Here is a 23401-nt window from a genome sequence, read left to right on the forward strand (position 1 = left end):
AGTTAAAAGACTATCTTTTCTGACAATGCTAATGCCTAATATTGGAGACGTATTGGAAAGATTGAGACAGTTTAGAGCCCAAAAGGACGCTGAGTTGGCTAATTTGCTCCTGAACAGATAGGCATTAGCTTCAGGTTAATTTATAACAGCTACTAGGGACGGCCATTTTATGTCATTTCAACATTTGTGTACTCACATTGAATTATATAGCTATAGTACCTGAGTTGTTTACTTATTTGCAAAAACAATTGAGACACAGCCAGTAAAGTGATCCCGACTTTTCCTGGCTAACGCCGCCATGCTAACCATGCTAACTGCTATCGTTACCGGAGGACCAGGCCAGCGGGCCACGGCTGTTTACAAAGTGTAGCCTTTTCAGCGGCAGTAGCTGACAAGGGTGAGTTATGTTAAGCCAAAAGAGGGAGCTGTAAATTGGGAAGAGAGAACCATGAGTTGGCAGTGTGTTTAGCGATTGTTGATGTAATTCCAATCCAATACAGTGTGTATTTCAGTCGGGTGGAAAGGTTTTGCGAGATTGTGGGATCTTTAGCGTTTCCTACTGTAATTCTAAGTTGTAAAAGTGTGTCTGTCAGTTGGGTACAGAGCTTCGCGTGAGCAGCATCTCATGTCAGCTACTCCGCTGTGCTGTGAAGTAATATATTTGAGACAAGCGTCTAGCAACATAGTTGCGGCTGCTGCGGTCTCAGCTTGGCAACCTCTGTGAACTTCAAATTTGGGGAGGGGGCGGGGGAGACAACTCTCTCCAGTAGTTTGTATTTGTACTGCAGTAACTGTTTTAAACACTAGCTGTCAGTATTACATATTGCACTTTTAATTACATCTATATCTTTATTCTGCAATTTCTTAATAAATAATCCATGTACACTTGCATAGGTGAACATATTAATAAGGGAGAGTAGGGACTGGGCTCAACACCAATATGTGTGGAAAAAAGGTCAAAGAAATAAAACCAGCCTCATCATCATAGATGGATAGGAAAGGTTTGTTCATAGTTTAATGAGTCAGGTTTAGGGACGGCCTGAACAGTAGACGCCACGTGAGTCACAGAAAACAGATCATGGTATGCTGCCAACGGTACCGAGCTGAGGTCCAAGTGCTGTATGTGTCTCCATGTTTCCACCGGTAGACAAAAAGCCATACGAGTTACTTACTAAACACTTTAAATTATACTCTAGCTGGCTCTCTGTCACACATATATACAGTATATTCAAACACAAATCTGCCTATGTTACTGGAGCTGCTGGGTTGGGAACACACCCTCAGGGACAGGAATAACAGGCCACTCCAGAGCATGAGGACATCAGAGACAGTGGCACCATACAAGCATGATGACTCTTTAACGTCTCCTTATCTCCATTCCTAATCCTCGACTGCATCCCTGTCAGCTACTGTTTACACCAAGCACAAGTCAAGAGTAAAAGCAGAAAATGGACTTTCTTAATTCTGAATGACTAAAGTCCACTAGAAAGCCATTGAGGAAGGCCTCTAGTGTGGAGGGAGCCTCATATTGAATACGGATTGAAATTTACATGACAACTTAGGAAAAATGCTTTTTTATTACTCATTCATGCCCTAAATCACTTGGCTCCCCCCCATTCCTTTCCTCTGCCTGAGCTATTAAATCACCATCTTGACCCTGCGACCTGGGGCCGCAACCATAAAGAGCCCCCTGTGGATCAGAGGCCTGATTGTAACATTTGAATATGAAATGGACTTGGTTGGGCCTGGAAACAGCCCCATGCGCTGAGACACAGGCTGACCCCCAGGAGAGAGGCCTGCCTCAGCAACTCCAGGCCTGGAGGCTCCCTCTTCTCTCAGCAAGGATTTACTTGGACTTGAGATAGAGGGAGAGGCAGAGAGAGGCCTGAAGTCGGGGGTGGAGGGTGAAGCGGGGTAAGGGTTGATCGAGAGTAAGGGAGAGGAGAAAGAGAGGGGGCAGACATTTGAATAAGACAAGAAGCGATTGGTGTTTGCATGACAAAGGAGCCCGCCATCTCCCCTGATTGGTGTCACAGTGCGGCACTAAAGCCATGCAGGCCCCCCCACTGTGGGGTGATGTGTAGAGCACAGGCATGTTTATGCATCCAAGGTGTGATATTAGGGAGGAATAGTGGGGGCCCGTTGTCAAGTTTCGGTTTGTGCGCATATTCTTAGAAGGAGAAAAAGTTTGCATTATTCTGACTATAATTTACAATTTTAAGGGAAATTCAAGTCCAAAATGTTATTTATCTCTTTAAAGACTATGTTTGAAACTTTAGGAAAATGTACAGCAAGATAGATCCTTCAATAGGAATAGGAATTAAGGATAAATGCAGTTTATTACAATTTAGGTCTTATTTTTACACTTTTGGACAGTTTTGATTGTGTGACTTTCTCACACCATCTGACACATTTATTACAATGTCTCCATAATCCCCTAATTTGACAATTAACTTGGTGAAGACGGATTTATTTATTTATTTAAACTGCTAGAAGTATTTGTCGAAGCTACAAAGATAACTTCCAAAACAATACTTTACAACTGGGTGATCTCGATAAAAAACAATCAAGGTTTACAGCTGCCAAAATACTATATAAGGTAATACTATATGTTATAGCTTCTTTAAAAGTAGATACAGATATGCTTCCCAGTTCCCTAACACCCAAGCCTCCTTATTATTTCAGAGAGGTGTGAAGACCATCACCCTCACCGTCCCCTGCTGGGCTGTCAGTGGAGTCGTCAGCTACTGCAGGTGGACCCCTGGCACCACCGAGCCCCGACCATTCCTCTCCTTCTTGCACCCACTCTTGTTTCCCCTCCTTCTTAATGTTTGATGGGAACAATGACAACAGTCGAACAGAGATGAGAGGATCATATGAGCAGGCAAATTCAGAGGCTATAAAGGGGATTTCACAGCTCAATAAATTTGGACAATTTGTTTACAACCTTCATTATTGCAGACCCCTTGGGAGTAGGCGTATATAAATATTTATGCATTTTAGATATTAGCAGATTAGCTGGGAGTTTGGTCCACTCAGGAGAATGATGCAAAAGTGCCTAAAGTGCAAGAAGTAGTACCACAGGGGGTCCAAAGAAGAGGGATGAGGATGAAGGAAGCCCGATTGAGAGTTAGCACACGCTCTCACTCACACACACAATATACACAAGATACACACACAACGCACACACACACACACACACACACACTGACCCCCTGCAGACAATAGCTGTGCAGTGCTGCTGGCCCTCAGGGACACACCTCCAAGAGAGATGGCCGGACTAATTCTCCATGGCAACTAATCAATAAGTGACAGAGTCAGTCAGGACTGACCCGTAGCCCAGTGAGTTCCACCTCCCCCATGTTCCCAGGGTTACACTACCATAAACACAACACACACACAACACACCAACACCACACACAACACACACACACCACACCACACACAACACACATACAGTACACATGCAGCCAAGGCTACACTAAAAACTAAGTGTCCCCAACCTGACCGGTGCCCCCAGGAAAAAAATCTTTCATCTACTTTAGGTGCGAAAAAATTTTAACATGTACAATTGTTTTTGTTGAGGTGTTTGTGTGTGTTAAGACACACACAACACACCACACACACACACACCACACACACACACACACACACACACAACACACACACGTGGGTACAGATTACTGAATGATCTTGACAATAGTGATATGATCAGATCACACCACCATTGTGTATCTGTCAATCTGTGTTCCTTCTCACTGTCCTCAACAAACAGTAATCAATATATGTGGCCTAGATGAGGAGCCTAATCTCCCCCATGTCACCCCCTTAAGTCCTTCCCCACAGACTTTGCATTGTCTTGCAGCAGTCCCGTATTCACTTTGCTGTCCCTAGGCATAGTATATACATCAGCACAAATACACGTGGCCCATTTTTTTTCTATGCTTCCAAGACAGGTCAGAAGTGGGGTCAGAACTTTGGCAAATTAAAAGCAATGCTCCATGCTTCAGTGTGTATAGACAAAGTGATGTGTGAAGGGACCATCTGCAGAAGACACACTTTTACACAGTAGAGTGTCTTGCTTGGTGTCTGAGCTTTCCTTAACGCACATTAGAAGCAACCGTTTGTATGTCATTGCCTTTACAGGTTATTGAGGAAGAGGCCTCTTAATCCAGTTTCATTCTAGGTTGTGTGCTCATGTATGTGTGTATGTATGTATGTGTGTGTGTGTGTGTGTGTGTGTGTGTGTGTGTGTGTGTGTGGTGTGTGTGTGTGTGTGTGTGTGTGTGTGTGTGTGTGTCTGTGTGACTGTGTGTGTGTGCCTGTGTGACTGTGTGTATGTGTGTGTGGTTTTACATGTCTTCCGCCGACCACAATTACAAGCGAAAACAAGTTGAAGTAAACCTCAGGAGTGATTAGTTGAACAAAAACGTCAAAAGGTTCCTCTGTCGGAACAATGCTCTAAGCATACAACCCGGGCAGCGATAAACAGCTTCCTCCCATTTCAGCTGTTCGTGTGATTTGTATTTGTTTTGTTTGGGACAAAAGAGGCGGTAATCCAGTCTCATATTTGACAAGTCTCATATTCACACACACCTGCTGGGACAAAGTAAACACACCTTCAGAGACAGACACCTTAATGGATGACCCTCGCATTAAAACCTAAGTCAGGATAAAGCCTAAAGCAGGCATGTTGACATGATAAAGAGACATGCCCATTCCAGATATGATTGATGAGAAGTCGCCACATCACAACTCACTCCTGTGTACAGTGTATAGTCTGTACATAGGTCGAACAAACTAGTGGCCCTGGTGCTTGGCGATTTCTCTTCTCCCCAGTTTTAATATTTTTAATGTAAATTTTTGGTTGATTTCCTGAATTTAAAACATTCTACTTGGACTGATTTCTTCCCTGTTTTGTGACACAGGTGTTTCTAACATATCTTTCAACAGAGATCTCCTGTATCAGATCAAAGCCAAAGCTTTGGCGGAGGCAAGAAAAACAAACCTATCAGAAAACATTTTGTCACTTGAACCGATTTTATAAGTGTAATTTGGCACCCTCAATGAATTCTTTACGTATCCTACCCTATAGCAGCTTGGGCGCCTGAAAGTCTATTATTCCTTAATTTAACTAACTGACATAAACACAAGTAACTCACTGCTGGGTGGATGCAGTTTCTTGAGTGGCGGCATGCTTGCCTTTGAAGCACTTCCCACTCAGCATTCCTTGTGGTTGTGTAAGGCATGGCAATCCAACCACAGCTATCATTAATGAGCCATTTGCATCATGGAACAAGTCTGTCATTGCTCACATGCGTTCAGGCAAGGAGCTGGAAATTGGGGATGTACTTAAAAGAGGAGAGGTATAAAACTGGTCAAATGTGATTTTCTAGTGTCTCCGGTGAGTGCTGTCAGTGAATGAGTGAGTGAGTGAATGGAGAGGGGATTGAGAGGATGGTGCAGTGGAGAGGGATGGCTCTCAGTGGGTCAGTCCAAAAGCCCTGACCCCAGGAGGATTTGATGCCATTTTCCCACGCAGGGAGTCGACCTGAGAGGAGCTCGTTAACAACATCTGCCCTAGTTCAGGGAGATTAACCCCCAACCCCCGCACCTCTACACACTCACACACCGCTCTGCTGTCAATCTTAGTACCTCACACAAGTCCCAGCGCTCTGGACAGGCCTGTCCAAGCTGCACAGGCCACTCTAGGCCCCTCCAGGCTCAGCTCACAGGGCCTCCTAGAGATCCCAGCCACAGCAAATCAATACAGTGCGATTATCATAGGTGCCGTCCCTAACCGCACTCACGGACATACTATGTATGTCGTAGGCGATGTCTGATCTGTCCATCAGAGGAGGTTCAAGATTTGAGTTTGAGATTACGCAAAGACTTGAGAGTATGTGCGGAAGGTGTGTTGCTGCTGAAGTTGCCCATCCAGTTGAGCAGGAGAGTTAATGATGTCACCAACGTCAGTCTGTGAGCCAGATTTGTGTAATGACTTTTCCACTCATCATGCTGATTTAAAGACACTCAAAACACACGCCATGTTGATTTAACCACCTAGTTCACATTAACCACAAGATGTGTAACTAGCAGGGTATGTTCTAACCTAATATGTGAGACAGTTATGAAACACAGTATGGACTGAAACACGGCCTACAGCACTGCCACTGTTAAGCTGGAGCCTTGCACGCGCCGCACACATGCATAGGTGCGCGCAGGCACACAGTGGCAGAATCCACTGGGAATCCGCTGAATCTGTGTTCTACAGGGCTATAATTAGGTTAGTTTTTGGAGAGGGGGTTAAACAAACAGGGGTTGTGAGGTCATAAGCAGATGGAAGTGGGATATGCCTGCACTTGCTGAGTGGGCACCGAGCTCCACATGACAGGAGAGAGAGGCCCTCTGGGCGCTCAGCATGGGGAGAGTGAGGGGGGGATGGGAGGGGGGGGGCACTCATACAGGCTCACTGCCAGAACATTCAAACACAATCAATAGCAATTTACGGATGCGGTCACACACAAACACACACACCTTTCCCCAAACAGAGTTTCACTCCTAAATCATCATTAGGCATGACATTTCTGTGCCAATCCCAGAAATCACTGACATGTTTCAACTTTTGCATCACTTGTTAACCTCAACTTTTCGGTTCAAAGTGAACCCACAACTTCCCATATTTATCTTTCTGTGCAGGTGTAGGCCATACTGAGGTAACCTAATTTTCAGAGTTTGATAAATCACTAAAAACTATGGGTCTGTCTAGCCCACAGCAAACATCTCTGACACTGAGGAGCAGGAAGAGAAAAGCTGCTTAATCACAAAAAAATGAGTTGGAAAGTGTGATTAGGTGACGGGTGGCTGCTGGCACGCTAGAGTGACTTAAGACCCTGTCAGTGAATGCAGGGAGGTCTGGATAATCTTTCCCTCCACAAAGGTGTGTGTGGGGCTAATCCAGGCCGCTGTGCTGAGCTGTGGATCAGGTCCTACAGGGAGTGTGGGAAGGCCAGCAGGACTGACACTGGTTCGGCCCTCTTAGTGGCCAGAGCTTATTTATCCTAAAGTACGCTGCAACAGCAGGCTGGACCATTCTTCCACACACCTTTGCATTCTAAGTGTCAGCCACAGTACATGCTGTTGAGGGCTGTTAAGTTTATGAATGGGATGTAATTCTTGAAAAGAAATGTTAAAAAAGGAAAACCACCATATAGATTATGGTCTGAGTCATCACTATATTTTAACAGAACCAACTCGGAGGTGGACACATCGCCACAGAGCAATTCCAAAGCGTCACCAATGGAAATGAGCACAACTAAAGTTTCTACGTGCACATTATACGAAAGACTAAATGAGAAAATATCTTGTCAATATGCAAAATACTCAAAGAATTCTCAAGTTGAAGTTATTTATTACATTATTGTCTATGCCAAAAAAAGTCACAAATTATATATACTCTGGTAATGGTACATCAACACTGACACAAAGTCAGTTCACAAAACCTTTCAAAACAGGTTTCAGGTGGCATCTTGTTTATCGGTAATTATACACCGTCTAATAAATACATTTTGAAAAATGTGTTTACACCACTTTTAAATGTGAAGTGATCCTATCTTTGTTATTTAAATTCTTACGTTGTTTTTTATAGTAGAAATATTATAAATTGTGATAAATATGAAAAACACATTCAAAGTGTGCTGACAACCTGTGGCATTGAATAGTCTTTCTTCACCAAGTAAATACAGAAATGAGTGAGTCAACTGTAAACTTAGGGAAGTATTCCAACTTAATATGGCAAAGACAAACACAGTTTCTTTTCACCAGTATTTTTTAAAACTAATTCAAAAAGACTACCCTCATTTTCCACTAGTGTCAATTCCAAAACTAACCTCCCTGTAAAATAAATGTTTACCAAAAATCTAATTAAAATTCAACAAGACTAAGAAGTACATTCTTAATTTTGAATTATTGTTTAAAACCAGACCCAAGCATTTTCCAGGAAAGCAACAATAGAACTGAAATACTACATTTCTACAGTACCTTCTCCATGATAACAAATTGTTTTAATAAAATAATTATTGTGAAAAACCTGTTGAAATTGTAGATTTCAATTGTTTGATCTTTACAGGATTATCATTGTGTAAATAACATAGTGTCATTCAGAGAGTCTTTACATCTCTAAAATAAATCCCTTTTTCTGTAGGCCTACTTGAGATTTTTTAAAACAACCACCACTCATATTTCCAAAACCTCATATTAAAACACAAAAGACAGAGTCAAGAATTATGTTTCGTACAAATTTATTCAGCATTTAAGAATAGAGGATGGTCTTAAAATATGTAGAAACGTCAGTTTAAATAAACATTTTCGTTTAGGATGAGTAAACATGACACTGTCGAAACCATCATAACATTTTACAAAAACAAAATTTGAACATTTTTCACGTGACAAAACATCAGGTTCACAAGCTAAAAAAAGAAGAAAACAAAATCTTACTATAAATAAAACTTGCGTTTGCGACCCGCACAGTCTTAACATTTCATTTTTAACCTATAGGTCATGAGGGGGAAGAAAATAAAGAGATTACAAAATTTGGACACAGTCGAGACAACTGACATTCTACAAATTAGGTGTAAACATTTATGAACCGACTTTCCATCCAGCTTTTCTGAAATACACCAGCCTCTCTTAATGAGGCCACATGCCTTTTCATAGAGAGAAAATATGGCATTAATTAAAATATAGAAGTCCAATTCTTCTACATAAGTTGATTGCTTATACTTGTGATAAAAAGCCTCTTTGCAATGCAATTTACTCTTATGGGTTCAACGTTCAGTTTCGGTCCATTTCAAATGCATTTCAAATGGACAACTCAAGACACATTGAGATGAAATTGTTTCTTTTAACAAAACTGCTGAACGTTGTTCTTTAGCAACCAAAAAGTTCAAGTATCCGAAGTACTTTTATTATTTATTTTTTTTAAAGTTAGAAGTCTTTTTCTTTCTGTTGCTCTCAGATGTGGGTGAGAGGTAGCGTCCCATTGACGCCAGTCCCTGCGGTCTGATAGTGCGGATGGACGCTGTGTAACCGGCTGCTCTGCAGGGAGGAATGCTCTGCGCCTTCCCCACCGGGAGGCAGGTACATGCTTATCATATCCCTCAGGTCCCCCAAACACGCCCGCTGAGAGTGGGACGTGATGGCCGGCGGCGGTGAGCTCGGCTCGGTCTTGCACACCGACGCCATGGAGCTCAGTCCCATGGCGCTGCTGGTCTGCTGCGTGTAAGCTGGAGACATGCTGTACGTGGAAGCCGCGTTCATGTAGGTCTGCGCTGAGGACATCATCGGGTACTGGAGCCCTGCCATCTCGTATCGGTGCATCTGCTGAATCTGGGGGCTGTTCATGCTGTGATGCTGAGGGTAGGCCAACTGGTCCTGCATGAGGGAGTACGCACTGTTTGTCCACCCGTTCATGTGCGCATAACCGTCCATCCGCTGCCCCACCGAAACAGAGTTGCCCACTGCGTTGGATCCTGGCGCCAACAGTCCCCCGGGCAAAGAATACTTGTCTTTCTTGAGCAAGGTCTTGGTCTTCCTGCGGGGACGGTATTTATAATCCGGATGCTCCTTCATGTGCATGGCGCGTAGACGCTTGGCCTCGTCGATGAATGGCCTCTTTTCAGCGTCGGTCAGAAGTTTCCAGTCAGCACCAAGCCGCTTGCTGATTTCAGAGTTGTGCATTTTGGGATTTTCTTGAGCCATCTTCCTCCGCTGTCCCCGGGACCAGACCATGAAGGCGTTCATCGGCCGCTTCACCCGCTCCTGGTCGCTGGCACTGTTGTTCTTAGCGCCCGGCGCCGAGCCCGAGTTGGACTGCGGGAGCGGGGTCTTGAGCTCGGTTTCCATCATGTTATACATTCAGGCGGCTTTAAGTGTTTACTCACAGGCACATAAAAAAGTTCACAAAACAGCACCAGAAGTCAAAGAGGTAGAGGTACTGACCAGTCTTACAAGAAGATAGGATAAAAATTGTGCCCAAAGAGGCAAATGTGTCTGCAGGTGCTTCTGGTTTCTCTCCGCTCAAAGCTGCTCTGTCCCCAACGGCTCTGAAACAGAAGTCTGTAAACTTGTTCGCCAAGCTCATGTTAATAGGCCTAGCGGCCGGACCATGTGATGTGGATTGACAGCATGACAATGAAGGGGTAAGCGACCAATCAGCGCGCAGCTCCTATATCCACCGTGTAACCAACTGGGGCACACAGCGCTGTGTTTTGGTTAGAGGGGGAGGGAGAGGTAAAGTTTTTAAAACAGCAGCCCAGCTCCACAACCAGAGCGCAAAGTGTTTGAGATTTACAACATTTATAATGTGAAAAGGAAGATGACAAGTTCAGATTTAGCCGATATGCGTTTCTTATTTAACGGATGTTTTTGGAACAAATTACATACAAAATAGGTTATTTTGAAAAACTGGTTTCTAAATGTGGGACTCAGTTGAATAAAACTGAAAAAGTCAAACTTGCAAAAATAAAGTTCTGACAGACAGTTTAACAATGAAGGCTATGCCTATAAACGAAAAGGTGGCTATTTAAATGCTCCTATATGCTGCAGGGAAACAAAAGTCTAAAGGGATCAATGTCAATAAATGAATTGCTGAGGCGAATCCCAACAGGCCAAAAAACCCACCTAAGATGAGTGCACATACTTTAAGTAAAAAGTGGAATATTGGAATAAAATGTGCCCTTGGCAGAGAGAAATCCTTTCATCTTTACCTGCTGTCAAACACGCTTTTGTTGCTTTAATCTCAATTTTACAAAATATATATTGCCAACATCAAAACACCCTTATAAGAGTGGTCTTATTTTAGGGATTTCGGTGCTGTCAAAACCCTAAATAGACAATATCTGTTTTGTTTAACAGATGGTCCTTAAATACCAGCTAGGTTTTGTCCTTCGACACTGAATACATTTTCTTTAAACAACCAGAAGTTAACCTGCCGAGGGGCTGAAATCATTCAATTCCCTTCCAATGCAACATAACTCCTACAGAACAATAGGTTTAGGCTAAATTAAACAGAATAAGGCTAGTGTAATTAAAACAATATCTTGATTTTTTTTTTAAAGCAATCAATACTAATCCCATCTCATAAAATGACCGTAACATTTTTTAACTAAAACAGTACTACGTTTACTCAGACAGTAGCCTATAAATGGCACGTCAATGCGGATGTTAGTGCTGCGTTAAGGTACCCACAATGCAAAACTGTAATACATCAACGACCTCTTGTGGAGAGGACGGGCTATCTCTCGAATCCCTGAGGGAAAGTTAAGTTTGGTCCTGTGACTTCCAGACAGCTCGCTCCGTCATGTTAGTGTCAGTCTCTACTGTTTGGCGGACTTGTTTTCTCTCTGCCGTGTTAATGGTTATTAAAATGATTACCGTGGAGAGGCCTTCATTTGCATGTGTCTCCTTACAAACGAGCTGAAACGCCGCTTCGCCGTTGAAACCAATCGCCCGACAACAGGGCACAGCTCACACCTGCTAATGATGGTGAGCGAATCGCCCATCGAAAACGACTATTAACACCTCTGTATTTAGAAGAGCTCTGCGGGGATCTGTGCATTTTAGAGCGTTTCACCGCCCGCAGCTTTAACATCTAAAGTACGCCTCATGCATTGTATTATAGATGCAGCGCATCTGAGGGGCCGGGGCCTACAGACTTTTTTTTTTAAATTGTATTTATCACAATTGAGGAAAGCAATTATTAAAATGCTAAACCCAGTCTGTTGGATTCGCATATTTAGTTGAAAACACTGACTCAAGATCAGATCTTATTTAGGGCTTTAATGAGTTGCTTCTATTAAATTAATAATAAAATCTGTCAGTCATTGGTGCTCTTCTCTCTTCCCAATAATGAAAGTTTCAGTTTTCAAAATAAAAACTAAAACCTATCACACACACTTTTTGAACAACGGGATATACAATGTATTTTTCAGCCATTAGACACGTGTTTATAAAAGTTACAGTGTGACTAAAAAACAGAGCTACAGGAAGAAAATGTATGACTTTTCAAACGAGACGGCTCATCTAGAGGCACAAAGGAAGAATATGATGCGTTATCTTACAGGGAGGGAAAGACTATAGTCCCTCAGCCATATAGTTGTAGTAAATCAGCGAAAAAGAGACATCACTTCATGAATTTAATTTTCGCGTTCAATGGGGCGTTCCCAACAGAGCAGGGCCAATAAAACTAACGTCCAATTAGCAGCTATCTATTCTCAGGGACCAGTTATTTGTTTATCTGGGCAGATCTCAATACTGATCCCCTTGTAATCTTCTTATGGAAATTGACCGGTAGCAGAGAGAGAAAGAGAAAGAAAAAAAAAAACACCAGGAGTAACCCGGAGTTTGGTAATGAGGGCCTCTGTGCAGCTAATTTCCTAATTAAGGAACGGAGGACCACCAGCACAGTCTGATTCAGACTCAACGAGCCTAACAGCCCAAAGGGGCTCTCGAGGCTAGGCTGCAGGGTCCCACTGTTGAATGTTGGGAAATATGTGGATGTCCTGATGAGAGGATATAACCTGAATGCAACCAGCTAAATAGATAGATATTTTTTTTTTTTATGGATAAATTGTGCATATAATTTTTTTCTCAAACCATCGCTTTCTGAGAGGAAATTAACAGTGTTTTAGTCGTTTTCGTTACTATATGTATCGGATTATTAAAAACACTATTAAAAAAATTTATATTGACACAGCAATGAATCTGGGGGCTAAATTTGATTACAGAAAATAAAAAGTTGGAAAAGAAAAACTTGGGCCTCGAAAATGAAACAAACGAAAATGTGAGCTATATTTGCAAAGGGCTTTAGGGGAATTAAAATCTATTCAGGTCGACACAAAACCACATTAATCCCACCTTTGAAAAACAGTCCGCATCCTTTACTCGGCTGTCAATAGAGCTCTATGGCCAGACAATTTGAATTAATGACGGACAAAATGCGCTCAACTTTAATATTATACGACAAGACACCGGCGCTGCATGTCTGCCATTCAGCTGCAAATAAGTCTCTGATAATAGCTTGTAATTTATTACCTTTTTATTGCTTTTTTATCACTAATAGCCAGCGTTTACGAGTTGATCTTATTTTTAACAATTCCCAAATAGGAATGGGATTTTTTTTTTTTTTTTGTATAATCGAAAGTCGCATCTGAAACCGACAATAAACAACATTATTGTACGTGTACATTATAAAAAACCCAACCTCCAGAATCAATAACTTTTTTTTGTTTCAGCTCAGTGACTGCGGACAAGGCCTTTGAGAAACAGTAATTAACAAAGAATGGGTTTTCAATTACAGTCACAATGGAGACTGTCTCATTAAGATTTGCATGATTTTTGGACCAGGAATGCAAATGAAGATGCAATTTACGCACGGTCTGCTGTTCCCATTGTGTCGGCGTGAATGGTTGCGTCCTCCCAGTTCAACACAGGTAAAATAATATTCACGGGTCATTTAAAGGAATAAAAGTGATGCTATTATCACCTCTTTATTTCACAAAGCAGGGCTAGAAGTCCTGATGGTAATTTGACTTATTTGACCCATGCGAGACACTAAAATACTTAACAAAAATAGCCTAAAATGTTTAATGTCTGTGTGTAATGCAGAGTCATTTGGTAAAGGAACATTTATACTGTGTCAGATCTTAGTTATTTTTTGAAAACCGTTTGAACTGATATTAAACACATTTTTACAAACACTCTTCAGTCCAGGTTCATTAATTCATTTCGGAATATGTCTTACTTAAGATTCTAAAAAAAAAACTAAAAAACTAAAGGCTTCAATAAAATGCATTTTTATTGCTGGATGCTGCTTTGGAAAATTCAGACGTTAATATTATGAGCTCTTTCAGCAACAGGTATCATCAAACCGCATTTATACTTATCCTACTGATAGCTTCTGAGAAGCTCTACGTGGCAGATCCGTTTTAGGAAAAGGAGCTTCACCTAAATCGAGTTTTTTTTTAATTTACTTTATAACATTACCAAAATCTTTCTCTTAAAATAATATAAGAATATTTTTGGATTGCTGCATAACGCCCAAGTGTCCAAACTCTCTTTGCAAAGCAACCAACAAATTAAAAGAAATAAAGAAAGATCTGAAGATGTATTTCATCTAATTTAGATTCCTTTTTAATATATTGAAAATTTACAAATATGTGAAAATGTGGTCCAGAAAAAGGATGACCACAACGTTAAATTAATAAGCAGATTGGTTGAAGATGGTGTTTAGACATGACCGTTTTTCTACTGCATGTACAGTATCAGGACAGAGAAGAAATAAAAGCAGGTCTTTAATAGCAATGTGATTTTCTTATAGTACTGCTCCGTGTTTTTTACTTTTCCTCAGTTGTTCCACCGTTGAGCGGCTGTATATGGAGCTTGTCATCATGAGCGAGGATGGGAAGGCATCAAGCATGAAGATTAGTAAACTCACCATGTTGGGATGCAAGCCCCCGACGATCATCTCTTACTGTGGCACCCATCTGAGGCAGTGAAAGCGTCTACGTTCGGTCATTAGTTGGAGGGACTGTCACTCAAACCTTCAAAAGAACCACAACACACACTCAGAGGACAGATGCATTGGTTTTCAGGAGAGCTTTTGTGGAGTGTTGCAAGTCTGTCAGGAGGACTCAGGGGCTAATAGAGAATGCTGCATTCTTGCCTCCACTGTAGCAGAGTAATTTGTTATTTCATTGTGACAGTGTGGGAGTGAAACCCATGAGTGATATGTCCGCCACCTTGTTCAGCTCTGTGGAATGTAACCATCTTGCTTATTGACCTCAGCTTGTACAACAACATGCAAAAAGCTGGTTCGCCTCCTGTAGCTGCCTGTGAAGAATGCTTCAAACTTTAGCCTCTTTTTCTCCCCGGCAGGCCAAGCATGTCCTTCCTCATTATGTGTGAGCAAGGCCAAGGCTGCTGACACAGACCCAGTGTAATCTCTTTAACCCGCCACTGTCATGAGCAGACAAGGCGTGACCACCCAACACTCTGCTCCATCTCACTTAGCCAAGGGAATCGTTTTTTCACTTCATCACCTCACCCTTTCTGGGATGAAGCTGCTTATCATTTAGGGATGCACATTTCAAACGTATTTTTTATCAAGTATGCTCGACACACAAGTGCATGCAAAACTGTCCAGTAGTGCGCACACACACACACACAGCCGGGGTTAATCATTGTTACAAGACCACTTAATATAATCGTGTGCAGCAGTGTGCAGTTCAAAAAAAAAAAAAAAAATCACATATTCACTGACCCTTGGAGTTCCCATAATTGACACAAGCATTTTTTTTGCTGTGGTTATTGACTAATGAAGCTCAAAGCAAATGACGTTATATCACAGGAGAGGACATCGGTGGAAGCATTTTTAAATGAATACACAATGATTATTAGCTCCTTGAAGTCATTTCTTAGACAAAGACCCTTTACATTTACTTAGCAGATTAAGAGGAACACTCATATTAAAACATTTGGTATATGATGCGTTAAATGGAAAATAAAAAAAAACTAAATTACTGTGAAATATAAGCTCTTATCCATTGAAAGCTAATTTCAATTCAGTTGAAATTAAGCAGAAAATTTCAATAAATATGGTTTTGCTTCTGAGCCACTGGGTGAGGCTGGATTAAGCCATCCAGTGCGCAACATGATCACTTCTGTGTTTGCGCAGGAACAAAGTCTGCCTCTTTAAACTTCCTCAGCAAAAGCTCTGCTCACACTTGGAACTCTAATCTGTGCAATCTTCATTTATTCTATACAGACATCATATTACATCTTATTTGCTGGTTTAAAGAGTTTGCTATGCAGCCGTTTTCAGAATGAGATGCACTCTAGAATAATACCAAATGCTGTAAACGTGCAACAAAAGAGAACACAGGCCTCCAGATGCTTTCTTTCACCAGCACTAAAGTTATGATAGTCTGTCAGCAAGCAGATGCCTGCTGCCTGCCTCCTGTGAATGGCATTATCAAGCACCTCTATATGATGATCATTTTAAATACTGTTGTTGCCTGACTGGCTAATTACAGCCCTCATTATTTTCCATGTATCTTTTGAATCATTGCCATGTTCAGTTTTTTTCCAAAAACAATGGAAACTTTCTCCGTTTTTTGTTTGGAAGAAAGTGCTGAATCCTCACTTTTTGCTTTGTGCCATGCCCAAGCCAGCAGCCCTCTTTTGTTTTAGCCATAATTGAGATCCCACTAATCTAGCCTCTTTAAAAAAAAAAAAAAAATGAAACAGTCTCTTTGTCAAGCCTTCATTAGTTTAAGATAATATTGTGAGAATGCACAATTAATTTTCAGTGTAACTTCTAATTAATTACAGTCAATTTTGTAATATGATTAATGCCACCAAGTTGTTATCTGTATTCTCCTCCAAAATGAATATGTAACAGCGATACAGCACTGAGCATTAATTGCAAAAAATGGGGCTTTTGAGAACCTAGAAAACTAGGTTAGGTAATTATAAGAGGTAATTTATTAAACCTTAAATAAAGAAACAAACAAGCATAAATTGATATATAAATCATGAGTACCATTGTGTGTAATCTGGCTGTGATTTGGGACAAAATGACTAATCTTTGTTGCGTGCAGAGCACTTGATAAAGCAGATAGTGGTCATAAATTTAGTCCCAGTCAAGGTCTCATTAAAAGAGGCATAATTTAATTAAGAGTTAGCCATCGACCTCTAAATATATTAATTACCTTGAGCACGATGAGATGAGTGTGGTGATTATTGCGTATTTCATTAGAGTAAGTCTTCTGGGAGAAGAGCAAACTAAGGTGGGAAGCTGACTGTGTTGACAAGATAATGGATGGGCTGGTCCGAGATGAATTTGGTCACCTTGCCTTGGGTTGAGCTTAGAGGAGGTGAGACAGAGGACAGCGCAGGTCCTCGAGAAGGTAGCACGTCTCCGCTCTGTTTACCGGGATTGTATAGAGCTTTCAGGTTAATGTGTGAGAACGGTTTGGCAAGTCTGTATTTCACTTAAGTACTTTTTTTTTTTACTGAATCAATCATTTATTAATGAGAAATTTGGACTAAGTCATAATGCGAGCATGGTAAAAATGTAGAATCAACATTCTTCATCCTGAATGGCAGCAGACGCGGGTTCGACTCCGACCTGCGGCCCTTTGCTGCATGTCGCTCCCCCTCTCTCTCCCCCCTTCCATGTCTTAAGCTGTTTTACACATATAAAGGTCTAAAAATCTTTAAAAAAAAAAATTATATATATGTGTGTATATATATATATATATATATACACACACACACACACACACACACACACATATATGAATGAACAAGATGAACTATGAACTAGAAATTGTATCTATATCCCTAAGTGTGTTGTCTTTTGTCGCTATCTCTGAATATGGTGTACAAAAGAAAAAAAAGCACCAAAAAAAGGTGTGAAATCATAAAAATGTAATATATAACTGCTTAAACCAAAAATCTACTGCCTCTGTTCTCAGCTGCTTAATCCTCTGTGGTACAATAATAATCCTTTACTTTTACAGTTTGCTTACATCGACTTTGCTTTTTTACTAACACTGCTAACAAAGAAGTACATCTTGGTGTGCCACCTATTTACGCGCGCGCACACACACACACACACACACACACACACACACACACACACACACACACACACACACACACACACACACACACACACACACACACACACACACACACACACACACACACACACACACACACACACAGACCAGAGGAGTGCAGAGGCGACGGCTCATTGCTCCATAGACTGATATGTCAATGAAACATACAAGATGTTGCCGCTGCATTTCAGCGATTTCCTAGCTCCTCTCCTGGCTGACAGCAGGACAAGGAGCCTAAACTACTATAATCTGGAAGCAAGCTCTCATTCTTGCTTTCATTTTTCTCTTCACTCACACAAACATAGATGTACATGCTTGAGCAAACCCACGGAGCTCAGCATAAAGTCACAAATGCATCCAGTGTGCATATCAGCCAGGACAAACTTTTTGGTATTGTAGGGGGTTTGTCAAAATGTCAATGGCTGCTGACTGTATAATGTTGGCGTATGAAAGACGTGTAGCATGACCCCTGATTATCTGAGGCCTTCGGTATTTTTGCAAACCAGATGTAACATTTTACACAAGTTAATAGTTTCTACTGTTTCTGTCTTGTTTTTTTTCTTCTGATCAGAATCAAATCTAGACCAACAGGTGACGTGACGTGTCTTCAAAAAGAAATAAGTGCCACAGGTAAAGTCAGGGAATGTCTTAACAAATATGTGCGTGAACAGAGACAGCAAACACGACTCACAGAACACAAAGCTCCCTGCACCATCTCCCTGAACGCCCCCTCCCTCTTCTCTCTTTACCAACAACCTCCTCCCACTCTGGCCAGAAAATTGAGGACACTCACCAATGTCTGACTGGTCCCAAGGCTGCGGCTGCTTCCCAATCCCTCTGTTAGACACACCTTCAACAGCTGGCTGTCAGCAGGGCCAGGAGCAGGACCGTGGACTGGAAGATAGCAGTGACATCCACAGCCCAGAGCCTCAGCCCAGACTCCAACCACGGCCATTCAGACGGCAGCACCACCACCATGGCAGCTCCCAGTGCAGCAAAGAAATATAAAGAGTGAGAGCCGGTCGGTCACTGGTGTGGTAGTGCACACAGCAGCTGAGCTCTCCCTGCTCTGGGACCCATCTCATTCAGCCAAGATTGCTTCATACAAAAGTTGACAATGCACCAGTGAAAGCCATTGTTGATATTCAACATTTTTTAAATAGCTGAGCAGAATAGACAACATGGCAGGCTGCAAAACTTGGCAAGGGAAACTGACCTGGAGCGTCCACATTTGAAAGGGTTGCCACACTGGGTGAGAGGAGAGAGGGCTATTGTGTTTAAAAAAAAAAATAAAGAGGGAGAGCTGGTGTGAAAGAGCTCAAAAAAACAAAACATCTCCAATCCCGAGAGAGCAGAGTACAATGCTTTCTGTGCAGCAGGAAGAGGACAATGACCTCACATGGTCACAAGCATTACCAAAAAAGGGCAGAACAATGAAATCAATGCAATCAGATCCATTTTAAAAACAAGATATTATAAGTCTGATTCTTCGACCGAACCTTGTGTCAAATGCAACATTTAGACCCAACAGCTAAATTTAACAAAAGTCAAAACCGTAATATGTTCTCTGTGCATTGACTCAGCTAACATCCAGAGGAATGTTTTCCAGAGGGCCATCTATTTCTCTAATGTTGCACAGATGAGGACGATACTGCCTGACTCTGTAAATGGTGTTTGGTTTCCGTCATTGTCAAGCTGACAAGCATGCAGATTGATATGGATATTTAAGAAGCCTTTAAGCTTCCGTGTCAGGACATTACAGTGCCGCTTGTGCCCCAGAAGCTATCAAAACATGTAATGTAGTGTGTGTGTGTGTGTGTGTGTGTGTGTGTGTGTGTGTGTGTGCGTGCCTGAGGCGGCTCCCAGTGTTGTGTTTCGTGCACCCTAGTCTCTTAGTGGGAAGCAGGGTGGGTGAGCGGGCCTGAGTGACTAATGTGGATTTTAAAACCCCTGAAGGAAACAGCTGCAATACCTGAGACCCTTCCCATCCAGCACAACACAAATCTATTCACTCATTTAGTAACGTCCTACTGTAAACTCAAAGTAACCAAAAGTTCACTTATTGCAGTGTATATACTTTTTTTTTTACATGAATGCTGATGGATTTACTGTTGCAATAAATTTACCAGCACAGCAACTAAATGATTATTTAATAACCCAAAAGCTATCCACTTTATCATCATCTGCAATAGAAAAAAGCTGCAAATCCTCACACTTAAAAGGCTGGGAGAGTTTTTTTTGGTAATTACTCAAATGATTTATCCATTATTGCAATTATTTGTTTAGTTTCCCGTCGGTTGACTAATCGTTAAACCTTATTTTTGTTGACATTGGCTTTGCTTACTCAATGTGTCCACATACCACAATGCTATTAAAGTAATTATAACATCAACATCCATATGTAAACTTAGAAAATCAAGACATTTTTTTCCCCTCAAAATATTTTTTTCTTTTCTTTTTTTCTTTTGACCAAAAATGTAGAAAAGTATAGAAGTGCCAACTCGCCCCTTCAACACAAACTGAGCTTGCACATTTGATGACGGTGAGTACAGACAAATATATAAAATATAGAAACTATCTGGGTTCCTGGATAGCCCAGTTGGTACAGCAGGCGTCCATGTATTACTTCTCGACACAGTGGGTCTGGGTTCGACTCTGACCTGCCGCCTGTTGCTGCAAGTCATTCCTCTCTCTTTCCCTTTTTCCTTTATTCAGCTGTCCTGTAAAAATAAAAAGGCCAAAAATGACATAAAAGAAATCTTAAAAAAAAATTATATAAAAATGACCATAAAGCACTATTATTACACCAAATATATGTTATATTTAATGTTTCATGTTATATGTTATATGGGCTATAAATTTCATTCTAGAAAAAGTCATTGACGGACAAAGATTAGACTAATGTTTGGAGTCAAATAGACCTCAGGAAGATCAACTTTCCTGTAAGACAAAAAAAAAAAGATTCCAATTATAGAAATCCAAAAAGATTTATTTGAGATTTGGAGGAGCTCTTTAAAAAGTCAACAACACAGATACAGCATAAAAGCCTTTGCATTTCACCATGTTCTTTATATGTTAGGCCAAACAGAAGTTTTGCATCATTTTCTGTAGCTGACTTCTGAAACATGACGTGAGTTAAAATATAATGAATAAAATAGATACAATTAGGAAAAGGGATGAAGTACCAAGCTGATAATGTCCTTTGAGCTCAGAAAAATTGCTTAGGACGTTCAGCACCCTAAACAGAACCTTAGTATTAACTGAGTAATCATTTCAGCACTTATACCTATATACTGTGTCATACACTAATGTAAAGTGGAGGGCTTCAGTTACAAAATCTGTGAGTCACAGTCTGGTGTGTGTGTGTGTGTGTGTGTGTGTGTGTGTGTGTGTGTGTGTGTGTGTGAAGAAGAAGGCACACAGAAACAGGACCAGGCTGGCCTTTGACATAGGCAGGCTTGGAGTTGGAGATGTATAATTCACTGAGCAGAAAAAAATTACAGCTCTGAGAAATAAGGCAGGGCCCACATAATCTTATAGGTGTGTCAGTGCTTGGCGAGAGAGAGAGAGAGAGAGAGAGAGAGAGAGAGAGAGAGAACCTGTGGCGTCTTTACTGGAAATCCACATCAGCGCCACCCATCACACACTATTAGCTGCCATCAAAGCTCTAATTTTACTCTAGCATTACACCCGCTCCCTGTATCCCCCTCCCTCCCCTGCTGCTCTGGATGGCGCTGCCTGGTGGGAAAACGACATTCAATCCGCTGTCCGCCCCATTCAGGCCAAATTGGCAAATGACAGCTCTCGGCCTCTCAGATTTCGGGAAGTGAAAGTTACTGCTGCCTGAGCCTCCTGTTAGTGGGGGAAGGAGGAGGAGTGAGTACAGGGAGAGTGAGGACCGGTGAGACCCAGGACTGGACCGAGGAGGGTTAACAACCTCCCTTGTCCTCTGCGGTGGTGACGGTGCTGGACAGAGAACACAGAGAAGAGAGAGAAGAATGCCTACTCAGCAGATCAAAAGGAACCTCCCTTAGACCAATGGGAAAAGTTGACCTCAATCCCCTAATCACCCACTTTACCACCCCGAGCTGAGCCATGCAGGACGATGGGAATAAAACATTTATCCCCACGGAGGTTAACAGCAGCGTGAGGGCAGCACACAGAGCTGAATCTGGATAGTGGCATGCTGACTTAGGACCACACTGTGCCACTGTACCAGCATTTACAGCTCTCTTCTAGATGTATTCAATGACAAATTCTATAGAAATGAACCGTAAAAATAACAAGGTGTGATATATATAGATCTGATTAGCTGCATAGGAAAAGGACATAAAAAAGAAACTAAAAAAAAAAACACTGCTCCATACACATGCACAAACAACAAGGTCTTTCATCTGCGTTTTACCGTGACACACAGGGAAAAGACACAGAACATATTGTGTAAGACACTAACTGGCTGCCCGACTGAATGGTACTCTTACTACTAATTAAGTGCTAATGGCAGTTCCCCCCGCCGAGAATACTAATTAATGCTCCATTCTTCTGCGGGCTGAGCGCGTACTCCACCGCGGCCTAATGAGGAGAGGCAGGTACGTCTTCTCCCAGGCTGGATTAATAAGCACAACACAGTGGGGTCTGAGTAAAGAGGGCCATACCGGGGGGCTGCTTCCTGTTCCCTAATCTTAACAGACCCCCCCCTCAGAACATTCACAATGAGCCACAGAGGTAATGAAAGGGTTTGTCCCATGAACTCGGAAAGTAGGCCAGCTTGTGTGTCTCTGTGGACAGCACGTTCAACAGATTTGGTGTCTCTACTAATCTAACACTATTATGTAGGAAATGCTGGATTTAAACAAAACATGCTGTCCACTTAAAGAAAGTGATATTACTTCTTCTTTCAAAAGATATTTGTGATAATGTTGGGGACCTGTGTCCACATTTTACAGGGAAGTGTATGTAACTCAGCACATAACCATTGTATGTATACACTACGTGTACTCAGCAATGCAAAAGTATAACAGTACTTGGAAAACTGTTCCTTAAGTACCATTTCATTTCGGGTATGTCTTCCTACAGAATTACGACCTAGAAACTGCTGATGTCTCTTAGAAAACAACTTCTATTTTATATAGTTTCCACCTGAGAATATGCACTGCAGAAAAATAAATAAATACATTACCTGTTTGGATGCGGAAAGCCTGGGAATCAGATTCAAAGTGCTGAAGAATGAATGGCTGTGCGAGTATGTGGGTGCGTGCGTGAGCATAAACATAGATTGAGGATGGTATTGGAATTACCTGAGTGAGATAATGGTGGTGCATTAGATTAACTTTCAGTCCTTAAATGCAACACATTTAGGCAATCTTGTCCCCCAAAAACATGTCAATGTCTGAAAGGCCTCCCTCTCGCTATCAGGAGCCTCTGGTCCCCCACACCGATGCAGCTGGCAAGGCGCTACCGTCGACAGTCAAAACGCAGCGCCAGATCTAGTTATAAAATAATTGAATTTTCATATCAGAGGAGACCAGAGTCCCAGCAGACAATAGGACTGCTGAGTCCTCTCTGATATTGGCTCAGGCCCTTTGCCATGCGCATGAAATCAGTATGTTAATGTTCCGGGGTTTTCTTTTTTTAAGGGCACTTGTGCTCTCGCAATGTACTACCGATGCGCTTTCAAAAAATTGCAACTATTGATAAGTAGGCAGCCAGCAACCCCC

The 23401-nt window shown here is 41.7% G+C and overlaps 1 protein-coding gene and 1 long non-coding RNA gene across 2 annotated transcripts in view; both read right to left on the bottom strand.

Moving 5' to 3' along the window:
• LOC116697084 (uncharacterized) overlaps positions 1-18767 on the bottom strand; it is a 34173-nt gene extending 15406 nt beyond the window's left edge. Inside the window, exon 1 of the long non-coding RNA XR_004333911.1 lies at positions 18478-18767. This is a non-coding gene — a long non-coding RNA (uncharacterized LOC116697084). The remainder of the gene's footprint in view (positions 1-18477) is intronic.
• sox3 (SRY-box transcription factor 3) lies at positions 8284-10137 on the bottom strand. Its single transcript, XM_032528396.1, has one exon. The coding sequence runs from the start codon at positions 9913-9915 to the stop codon at positions 9013-9015; it is 903 nt and encodes a 300-aa protein (XP_032384287.1). The 5' UTR covers positions 9916-10137; the 3' UTR covers positions 8284-9012.
• Positions 18768-23401: the final 4634 nt, after the last annotated feature.

This window comes from Etheostoma spectabile, chromosome 10 (genome assembly GCF_008692095.1).
Source record: "Etheostoma spectabile isolate EspeVRDwgs_2016 chromosome 10, UIUC_Espe_1.0, whole genome shotgun sequence".
Taxonomy (NCBI): domain Eukaryota; kingdom Metazoa; phylum Chordata; class Actinopteri; order Perciformes; family Percidae; genus Etheostoma; species Etheostoma spectabile.

Bases quoted from the DNA above. Each gene is read 5' to 3' on its own strand.
- sox3 (XM_032528396.1), bottom strand. From the start codon at position 9,915: ATGTATAACATGATGGAAACCGAGCTCAAGACCCCGCTCCCGCAGTCC.